General features: G+C 40.1%; 2 protein-coding genes across 2 annotated transcripts; both read right to left on the bottom strand.

Moving 5' to 3' along the window:
- Window positions 3,468-5,306, bottom strand: LOC107606856. The gene is made up of 2 exons (XM_016308868.1): window positions 4,680-5,306; window positions 3,468-4,565 (listed from the first exon to the last, which is right to left on the bottom strand). The coding sequence occupies exons 1-2, from the start codon at window positions 5,304-5,306 to the stop codon at window positions 3,468-3,470; spliced, it is 1,725 nt and encodes a 574-aa protein (XP_016164354.1).
- Window positions 5,961-7,850, bottom strand: LOC107606855. The gene has a single exon (XM_016308867.1). The coding sequence runs from the start codon at window positions 7,848-7,850 to the stop codon at window positions 5,961-5,963; it is 1,890 nt and encodes a 629-aa protein (XP_016164353.1).

Raw genomic sequence — 11,330 nt, 5'->3', positions numbered from 1 at the left:
ATCATATAAAATACTAAAATAATCAAATATTTTTATATTTTACGTTAAAATTATTCATATATAAAAATTTTAACTCTCATTTTTCTATAAATTCATATAAATATATAATAAAAAAGATTATATATAATCATATGTGATTCGTCCGTGTAGGGGTGACCGAGCTATAGCGATTCCGAATAACACTCGTTGAGGAGGGAGAGCTATACGTCGATCTGGACGGAACACCGCGACAAAAATACCTGCAAAAGATACTCCGACGCTCAAGTCAATAAGGAGGTTTAGTAAATATACTAAGTTAATGTAAAACTAAAGGTAGAACCTGATCTTTAGCCGGGGTTGTATACTTGGCTTTATAGATGATGTTTTGCTCGTTTGTTGCGAATAGGTTCGAGATTCTGGGTCAGTTATCGTGTTCTGTTTTAGGTGATCAGATTTTGCTTACCAGGTCTCTCTTTTTTTCAAATTTTCGGGTTCGACTTTATTTTTTTGTTCCGAGTTTTTGGGTGGCCGAGGTATAGGTTACATATCATAGCCCCCAAGCTTGCCTTGGTTTGGACAGGACAAAGGCGAGCTTTTTAGCGGTAATATCGTATACCTCGGCCATGGATTTGTTGTTGCATCCGTACCCCGTAGCCCCCAAACTCGGATTGGTTCTGTGCAGGAATTTGAAACGGTCTCTACATTTAATTTTTGCTTTGTTCTTCGCGCCTTAATGAATGATTGATTTGACGTGCGTTGCGCGTTTCAAGGTGCCCCTGGCCGTGTGATTGAGGGGGGTTTGAACGTGGGTTTCTTCAATGGTTGAGATGAAAAAATAACGTTTCATATGTAACTGCTTAGTTCATTTGTAATATGCGTGTTCGCAACCGTTGGTTTTTGCATTTGGGAATTGTTGCTTTCTGATAAAAATGAGCAAAAAAGGTGAGTGTTAATCTGTTCTTCTGCTTCCACTTCCTTTCTTGTTTGCTTTTGTTTTCTTGCTTCTGTTTCATGGAAGAGGAAAAGGTTGGTGTTAATGAAGTTGACCCATATGGTTGGGTTGATGCTAGGGTTAGGGGTTATTCCTCGCAATTTAGTGATAGGGAAGCTGTTGAGATGTTGGGTTCTGATGTTTGGGTTAGAGATGGTAGTGGCATTAAGATAGAAATACTCCCTTGTCAGAGTAGTGATCGCGTCTTCCATCGTCGTGATGATTGGTCCTTCTTTTATATGTATAGTTGTTTGTTTACTGAATTAGGAGTTAGGCTTCCCTTCACTGACTTCGAGTGTGGCGTTCTTTATTGGTTGAACTATGCTCCGACTCAGCTTCATCCAAACTCGTGAGGGTTTGTGAGGGCTTTTGAGATTTTGATGGATTTACTTGAACATCCTCCTTCTCTTAGGTTGTTTTTCTCGTTGTTCCAGGCTAAAGGGGTTGGTCGTGGGCTTTGGGTTAATCTGAGTAGTTATCCTTGTCGTGCCATCTTTGGTCTTTACAAATCTTTTTTTAAAGATTTTAAAACGATGTTTGTTAAGGTTAGGAGTGTGCCTGAGGAGTTTCCTTTTTACTTAAACGAGTACCTTATAGAGAGGTTTTCTCTGTCATGGTGTCCTGAGCCTATGCAAGTTTTGGACGTGGATGATAGGTTTGTTGATGACCAGATTGTGATGGAGTTTCTGTTTGAGATGTTGGGTCCGAAGGAACTGTTGTCTGTAGCCGAGTTGTTAAAATGGGATACTGATAGGCAAGCTGTTTTGGATTACATAGGTAATTTGGGCATTTTTGCTTTATTGTCGTTTTGACTTGGTCTGTTCTTATTTCGTCGTTTGTTATGTAGGTGAGAAGGCTCCAACTATTACTACTGCCGGATTGAAGTCGTTTTTTAGTCAACGAAAAAAGGGGGAGAAGGAAGGGTCGACTACAAATGCTAAGAAAGGTGCTGTAGGTATTCCAATTCAACCTGATCCGACCTATAAACCGAAACGGAAGAGAGGGCATGTGAAAGGTAAGGGAGACTCTTCTGCAGATCTTCAAATGGTGGAGTCGGCATATGAGTCTCAAAAGAAGTTGCACGACTATATGGGGACGTGCATGCTCGATCGCTGTGGGGGAAGCTCTATCCATTCTCTACTATGGCTGATAAGCTCTGCTGCTTTCCTGATGATCTGAAGTTGATTAATGAAGTCGGACATGTTGGGGAGAGCCGTTTTCTACTGGTGTGTGTAAACTTGTTTCTCATGATTCATTATTTTTTTTTTTGTATTTTGATTGTTTGTCTCTATTGTGGGTGATTGGTGCTCGTATCGTGGCTGTTGGAAGAGCTCAGGAACTTGCTTTTGAGAAGGACCATAAGGCCACCTTGGAGATTGCTGAGCTTTCCTCGGCCGTGCAGGAGAAAGACAAAACCATTACCGAGTTGTCTTCTTCCTTGAGGTTGAAGGAATCAGAGCTTGCTGAGGAGAAACGTCTTCAACTTTCCTCCAATGAACAAGCCAAAACTGTTAAGGCTGAAAATGAATGTTTAGAATCTAGAATCAAAGAGTTAGAAAACGAGGTTTATGAGGCCTTTGCACAAGGTTTTGATCATGTTGTGGCGGTCGATGACAGCAAGGAATCGAGCATTGGTGACAAGGCGGACTAGGCTGTTTCGTTTATGTTTTGTAAAGTTGTGTATGGCTTTTTTGCCTTGGATATGTACTTGACTCTTTATTTAGATTGCCTTTTAAATATTCCCGAGTATGATGCTCGGGTCATGTTTATTGATCTCCGAGTATGAAGCTCGGTTTATTTTGAATATTGGAATTTTGCTGTTTGTTATAAGATATGTTAGTTGCCAACATTATGATAACCTAGATATTGGATTGTTTGAAATAGTAGTGACTTTCATACAATGATTTGTGGCGTCTGGCCTCGTTAAAACCCTCTTCGAGTAAAACCCATATTGTTTGGGAAAAAAAACTTCAAAGGGGAAAAAGAGTACCTTCATCCGCGGATTACAGTATATGTTATGATTGATATTTCCTTAGGGAGAATACATTCCATGTTCCTAGAATTTGGCCTCCCTTGAGGGTTTCTAGTTTGTAAGCCCCCTTGCCGAGGTTCTTGACTACTTAGAGCGGCCCTTCCCAGTTCGCTGCTAGTTTTTCATGTGCTGGGGGTTTCCGCGCTTCTTCTGTTCGTCTTAGTACGAGGTCTCCTTCATTGAAAGACCTTCGAACGACCTTTTTATTGTGTCTTCCTTCCATGAATTTTTTCATAGCTCGTTGTCTTATGGCTGAAATGTCTCTTTCTCCTCTACAAGGTCTAGCTTGGCTGTTCTAGCTTGCAGGTTACTTTGTTGATTGTATAGCTCGGCCCTTAACGTTGAAATGCTGACCTCTATTGGGATTAGTGCTTCTGCGCCATATACTAGTTTGAAAGGAGTTTCTCCTGTAGCAGATTGGATTGTAGTATTATAACTCCACAAGATTTCTGGAATGAGGTCGGCCTACTCGCCTTTGGCTTCGCCGAGCTTTTTCTTTAAACCCTGCAAGATAATTCTATTAGCGGACTCGATCTGTCCATTAGTTTGTGGGTGCTCAACCGAGCTGAAATGATATTTAATGTTGAAATTTGTTAGGAAAGAAGCGAGTTTATGATCTGTAAACTGCCTTCCATTATCAGAGATTATTTCTCTTGGTATGCCATACCTACATATGATATTTTTCCATAGGAAAGATCTCACCTTGTCTACTGTTATGTGTGCTAGTGGTTGTGCTTCTATCCATTTAGAGAAATAGTCTATTGATACTAAAAGGAATTTTACCTGTCCTGGCACTTTTGGGAAAGGTCTGAGGATATCTAGTTCCCATTTATCGAAAGGCCAGCTTACCTCTACGGTGTGGAGCTTTTCGGATGGAATTTCTGAGACTGTGGCGTGTTTTTGATTGTTGCATGCTTTGACTTTTAAAATACAGTCTCTTTTGATTGTTGGCCAGTAATACCCTATCTGTAATATTTTGGCGGCCAGTGCTCGGCCTCCGATGTGGTTCCCGCAGACCCCCTCGTGTGTTTTTGCCATGACTTCTTCGGCCTCATCTTTGCTGATGCATTTGAGGAGTGGTTGTGAGTATCCTCGCCTGTACAGGGTGCTTCCTATCACTGTGTAGAAGCTTGCCCTCCTTTGGAAGAGTGGTAAGCTTGATTCTTTCTTTGGTACGGTTCTTGTATTGATGTATTTGAGGAAAGGTGTTCTCCAATCCTGTACCTGCATGATACTTGATATTGTATTTAGCTCAAAGCTCGGTTTATCAAGTGTCAACTGTGATAGTGCTGGTGTGCTTGTTGTCTGCCTAGTAGTGGCTAATTTGGATAATACATCAGCTCTAGTGTTTTGCTCTCGGTTTACATGAATAATGTTAAATTCATTGAACTTTGAAATAAGATCCTTTGTTATGAGCCAATACTTCTCTAACAAAGGATCTTTTACCTGGTAGTCGCCTTTGATTTGATGTACTACTAGTAAAGAGTCGCAGTAAACTATTATCCGAGGTATTTTGAGTTGTTGGGCGAGCTTTAGTCCTATCAGCAGAGCCTCATATTCTACCTGGTTATTGCTTGTAGTAAAGTGGAACTATAGTGATTGCTCGGCTATTACTTTGCCTCCTTCCTTTAATAGTATGCATGCTCCGCTTCCTTCTCTGTTTGATGCTCCATCTACGTGTATACTCCAACTCGTCTCTGCGGGTTGTGCCTCGGTAGTCATTTCTGAGATGAAGTCGGCCAGTATTTGTGATTTCAAGGTTTTCCTTGATTGGTACTGAATGTCAAACTTAGAGAGCTCGATGGACCATTTGATTAATCGTCTAGCAAACTCGGGTCTGGTTAATATCTGTCTCAGAGGTTGGTCAGTACGGACTATTATTGTGTGGCTCTGGAAATAGTGCCTTAGTCTCCTTGCCGTGGTGACTAGTGCTAGCACCGGTTGTTCTATTCTCAGGTATCTTGTCTCCGTTGGCTGTAATACCCTACTGATGAAGTATACAGGGCTTTGCATTTTCCCTGTTTCAACCACTAGGACCGAACTTATAGCATGGTTAGATACTGATAAGTATAAATGCAATGGTTTACCTGTTTCTGGTCTCTGGAGTATTGGAGGTGATGCTAAGAGCTGTTTGAGCTCCACAAAAGATTTTTCACATTCCTCGGTCCATGCAAATTTCTTATTCTTAGAGATTATTTGGAAGAAATGATATGATCGGTTTGCCACTGCAGGTAAGAAACGTGACAGGGCGGCTACTCTTCCTGCAAGTTGTTGAACTTCTTTTATTGTCTTCGGGCTTGCCATGTTCAGTATTGCATTGCACTTTTCTGGGTTTGCTTCAATCCCTCGTGAAGTCAGCATGAAGCCGAGGAATTTTCCTCCTTAAACTCCAAAGGCACATTTATCTAGGTTAAGCCTCATGTTGTATGCTCGAACTTGATTGTAAACTTCCAACAAGTCGTCGCAATGTGAACCTCATTCAGTTTTCTTTGCTACCATATCATCTACGTAGATTTCCATATTCCGACCTATTTGTTGTCGAAATACCTTGTCCATTAGTCTTTGATACGTTGCCCCTGCATTCTTTAGGCCAAAAGGAATTACCTTATAGCAAAAATTCCCATGTTCTGTAATAAAGGCTGTTTTGCTTTGGTCCTCTGGATGCATTAGGATCTGGTTGTAACCAGAGTATGCATCCATAAAACTTAAGCTTTTGAAACCAGAGGCATTATCTACTAATTTATCAATGCAAGGTAACAGATAATCATCTTTAGGACAAGCTTTATTTAAATTTGTAAAGTCGACGCACATGCGCTATTTACCTGAGCTTTTCCTTACCATTACCACATTGGAGAGCCATGTGGTGAAGCAGATCTCTTTAATGAATCTTGCATTGAGGAGATTCTTGGTTTCCTTTAGTGCTCCTTGTTTTTTCTCTTCTCCTAGGTTTCTTTTCTTTTATGCCACAGGTCGGACTCCCTTGTCAATTGCTAGCTTGTGGAAGATGACTTCTGGATTTATTCCAGGCATGTCATCAGGCGTCCACGCGAATAGATCGGCGTTGCTTCGAAGTATTGTTATTAGTTTTGATCGTTCTTCCCCCTCTAAGGCTTCTCCGATGTGTGTGAAATGCTTCTCATTTTCTGTTAATATTACTCGCTGGAGGTTGTCCATTGGCTGAGGTCTTTCATTGAAATCCTCCCTTGGATCAAGCTCGGATAATGTTAAGATCATGGCTGTATTATGGATTGCTTGCACTTGTGGCCGAGTTGTCTGTTTTGTTGAGTTTTGCTTTAGGCTGGCATTGTAGCACTGCCGAGCTTCTTGGTGATCCACATACATTGTTGCTATCCTGTTTTCCTGCACGGGAAACTTAACACACAGATGTAAAATAGACACTAATGCCCTGAATGCATTCAGAGCAGGTCTTCTGATGATAATATTATAAAGGCTATAACAGTCTACTATCAAATATTGGATATCAATCGACTTTGAGATAGGGTCTTCTCCCATCGTCGTCCTTAACCATATATGTCCCATAATGGGGACTCTTTCTACGGAGAAACCAACCAGCTCTCTAGAGGAAGGTTGCATTATTTTTTCTGATAATTTCATTTTTTTGAAAGTGGAATAAAATAAAACATCAGCACTGCTACCTGGATCTAGTAGTGTTTTTCTTACCAACAGTTCTCCAGCTTGAATGGAGATTACTACCGGATCGTCGAGGTTAGGGCTTGCCAATTTGAAGTCTGATTGATTGAATGTTATTGTGATGTCTGCGTCTTTTTCTCTTTGGAGGTGTGTTGTTCCTTCAATTGCTAGCATCGCTCTATAACTTCGTTTTCTAGCCGAAGTTGTTTCACCCCCACCTGCGTAACCTCCTGATATGTAGTTGATAATACCTCTTGGCAAGTTGGGTGATGTCCGTTTTCCTTTGTCCTTGTCTGTTGATGCTCGTGGGTGCTCATCTCTGTCCGAGGTGACTTCTTTGGTTTTACGTCCTTCGACGTACTTGTCTAGGAGTCCTTGGCGTGCTAGTCTTTTGAGTAGGTCTTTGGCAACGATGCACTCGTCTGTAGTGTGTCTGAACTTTTGATGAAAAGCGCAATGCTTGCTTCTATCCACGAACCTTTGATATTGGTAACTCCCTGCTCGGGCCGGCGATTTTACTATTTTGGCATTGAGAATCTCCTTGATGATGTTCTCCCTCTTGGTGTTGAATCTGGTGTAGGTATTAAATTTTGGTGTGAGCTTGAGAGGCTTCTTTGGTTTCTTGTTGCTCGGTGATCTAAAATTTTTTTCCTCATCTCTTCTGTGTGGCTGTTTATCTGCTTTCTGGGATTCGCAGAGCTCTTCGATCTCCATCTGGCCTGCGGCCCTTTCTCGGAACTCTTTTAGTGTCTTTGGTTTAGTTACAACAATCATCTCCCAGAACTTGCCAGGTCTGAGGCCGGCTTTAAGGGCGTGCAGGTGGACTGCCGGATCTAAGTCTTGAATCTCCATGGTTGCCTCAGCAAACCGAGTCATGTAGTCCTTTAGGCTTTCATGTTGTCCTTGTTTGATAGTGCCTAGATAGTCTGATCCGTGCACATATATTCTTGATGCGGCAAAGTAATCGATAAAAGACCTTGCCAGCTCCTCAAAAGAAGAAATTGAACCTGCAGATAACTTAGAAAACCAGAGTAACGCAGCACCATCAAGGTAAGTTGAAAAAGCTCGACAGAGTACAGGTTCATTGTTAGCGCCATTAAAAAACATCATGGATTGGAATTTCTTAATATGGGCGCGGGGGTCACCAAACCCTTTGTATGGCTCAAGGGCGGTGGGCAGCACAAAATTTTTCGGCATCTGAAAACTGGTGATTTCTTCAAAGAAAGGGTTGCCCAAGGTCAGCTTTTCCTTTGGCGGGCTGATGCTCAGAGGGTCCGTGTTTCCCTGGGCCGAGCTTTTAGAGTTTTCTTCCTCGTATTTTCCAGCATTGTTATGGGCGGACAGCTCGGCTATCCTTCGTACTTCCGCTTGAAGTTCAGCAATCTGAGCTAAGAGCTCTGCTTGCGTGGGTTGGTGGACCCATTATCGGCCATGTTTGAAGATCGGGAATCCTGCAAAAAAGAGTAAAGAGTTAGGCAAAGAAAATAGTGGGGTTAGATGAGTTTTTGGCCACACGGTGGGCGCCAAGTGATTCGTCCATGTAGGGGTGACCGAGCTATAGCGATTCCGAGTAATATGTCGTTGAAGAGGGAGAGCTATACGTCGGTCTAGACGGAACACCGCGGCAGAAATACCTGTAAAAGATATTTCGACGCTCAAGTCAATAAAAAGGTTTAGTGAATATACTAAGTTATGTAAAACTGAAGGTAGAACCTGATCTTTAGCCGGGGTTGTGTACTCGCCTTTATAGATGATGTTTTGCTTGTTTGTTGCGGATAGGTCCGAGATTCTGGGTCAGTTATCGTGTTCTATTTTGAGTGATCAAATTTTGCTGACCAGGTCTCTCTTTTTTTTTTAAATTCTCGAGTCCGACTTTATTGTATTGTTCCGAGCTTTTTGGGTGGCCGATGTATAGGTTACGTATCAATATGTAAAGTAACGTTAAGTCAACAAAAAAATATGTAAAGTAACGTTATAAAAGAATGACAATATTAGTTTTGAGTAATAAGAACGGCAATCCTACATATATAAATATTTTTGTAATAAGTTTAATTAAATTGACATAAATTTAACAAAAAATTTGCATGCATATGGTACCGTTTTTCTTTTTGCACTTTGTTAGTAGAAAAATTTTTATTGTAAAGCACATTATTGATTTAACGTAGAAATTTTTATATATAGCACATAACATATAAAAATTTCTACATAGTACAAATTTATTAATATAGTACAAATATTTTTGTTCATAGCATAGAAATTATTCATGTAAATATATTTTATTAATTAGGTGAGTTAACTATAATCTTTTAAAAAATTTTGTATTATGTGCTAAAATTTCTGTATTTTATTAGTTGGATGCAATATTTTAGACATGTAGTCTTTCAAAAATAATTTGCTACATACCACAACAATTTGTGTTATGCACCAAATTTTTTATACTGTGTATCAAATTTTCTATGATACACGTATTTTGTTAGTTAAGTGTCAATGTTCTAAACATGTGGTCTTTTAAAATTTTGTGTTTTATTTTTAAGAATCAAAATTTTTGTACTATGAATTCCAAGTTCTCTGCTATAATCTTTTGAATATATATAATAATGATAATAATTAATGAAAGAAGATGAGAAAAAAAAGGAGAAAAATCAAATAAGAGAAAAAGAAGAAGACCATGTTAAATAAGAGAAGAAGAAGATCACGACGATGATAACATTGTTGAAAAAGAAGTGCGCATAACAAGAAATTCAAAAAAGAAGTTGAAGAAAATGACGACGACCACATTAAAAAAAAATGCGTGTATCTAACTTGATTAAATTGGTCGATAAAATTGTTGATACGTTAAAAAAATACGCGTATCTAGTTTAGTTGAATTGGTCGGTAAAATTGATTGGCCACATATTTTTATTGTAATAATAATAATAAGAACTAGCTTAAACTTAACTGATAAGAATATAAAAAGTTGTGTAGAAAAGATTTGGGGTGAATGTCTTTCACGGGATGTTTGGGGAGGCGGTTAAAAACGGACGCATATTTCTGCTACTAGTTGGTAGAGATCATATTGAGCTGTCACATCTACAGTTTACGGATGATACGATTCTATTCTGCCCTCCAGAAGAAGAGATCGTTAAAAATTATAGGAGGATTCTCTGTTGCTTTGAATTGATGTCGGGGTTAAGTATTAATTTTGACAAATCTAGTTTGATTCCAATCAACTGTGATGATCGATGGGTAAAGTGTATGTGCAGCGTACTGGGTTGTCAGGAAGCCTCTCTCCCAGTTAAATACTTGGGGATCTCGCTAGGAGCTAACTCGAGATTGGTGAAGACTTGGAAGCCAATTATAGATAAAGTGGAGAACAAACTGAGCATATGGAAAGCCAAGGTCCTCAATAAAGTCGGTAAGTTAGTGCTCATCAAATCTGTGTTAAACAGTCTCCCTGTTTATTATCTGAGTCTATATAAAATGCCAAAGGCTGTTGTAGAAAAACTGATTTCTCTACAGAGACGATTTCTGTGGAGCAAGAAAGATGGTAAGAATAGTATGGCCTTGGTCATATGGGGGATGGTGCAGGCGCCAAAAAAGTTTGGTGGTTTGGGTGTTGGGGATACCATGGTGCATAATACAGCCCTTTTATTTAAGTGGTGGTAGCGCTTTTCTAAGGAGGAGTGCCCGCTATGGAAGAAGGTGGTCTGCTCTTGTAATAACCTAGACCCAAATGTGATGCTGTCCTCTCAGGTTTACCTGTTCGGGGAGGCCCTTGGAAGGATATATGTCAGATACAGTTCAAGGATCAGCAAGTAAGGCAGAAGATGATTACTAGGCTGTCAATGGAGTTTGGTGATGGGAGAGGGACTCGTTTTTGGAAGCATGTCTGGTTGCGTGATGGTTCTCTGAAAGATCAGTTTTCAAGACTCATCTTAGTTTCAAACCAAAGAGGATCCGTTATAGGGGAGTGTGGATTTTGGATGGGGTTGAGTAGATCTGGAACTTCCAATGGAGGCGAGAGTTATTCCAGTAGGAGTTGGATTTAGTGAACCAGCTACATGATATACTAAGACTGGTCAAACTTGCTAATGGCAGAGAGGATAGAGTCATGTGGAAATTTGATAAACAAGGAGTCTTTTCTACTAACTCTTTTGTGCAGGTTTTGCAGGCGGAAATAACTCCGGAGGATATAACAAGCTACAGCTTTACGAGGACAATTTGGAAAGGGCTAGTGCCGCCAAGAGTTGAACTTTTTATCTGGTTTGTATTGACTGGGAAGATCAACACTAGGGGTGGCAAACGGGCCTAAATCCGCCGGGCCGACCCGTGTAACCCGCCAAAAAGGCGAGTTGGACTGGAAAATTGGGACCGCCAAATAGTAAAAGCCCGCCTAACCCGCACCGCTTAAAGCGCGGGTTTTGACAGGCTTTGGCGGGGCGGGGCGGGCTTCCCCGCCGGGCTTAGTATTTTTTTGACAAGGGGTATTTTTACAATTTTTTTTTTTTGCCAAAACCCAACTTTTTCCAACCCAACTTACAAGAGAATGAAGATGAAAATTGAGTGTTTTGGATTATGTTTATTTTGTTTTAGAGATAATATTTATAATTATATTTTAGATTATGTTTATTTTTCTTTGGGAACAATATTTTATAATTACAAAGACTTTAATGTTTGTGAATATAAAAATTATAATTT

This window comes from Arachis ipaensis, chromosome B07, assembly GCF_000816755.2.
Source record: "Arachis ipaensis cultivar K30076 chromosome B07, Araip1.1, whole genome shotgun sequence".
Classification (NCBI taxonomy): domain Eukaryota; kingdom Viridiplantae; phylum Streptophyta; class Magnoliopsida; order Fabales; family Fabaceae; genus Arachis; species Arachis ipaensis.
This window is presented reverse-complemented; position numbering and strand designations above follow the sequence as displayed.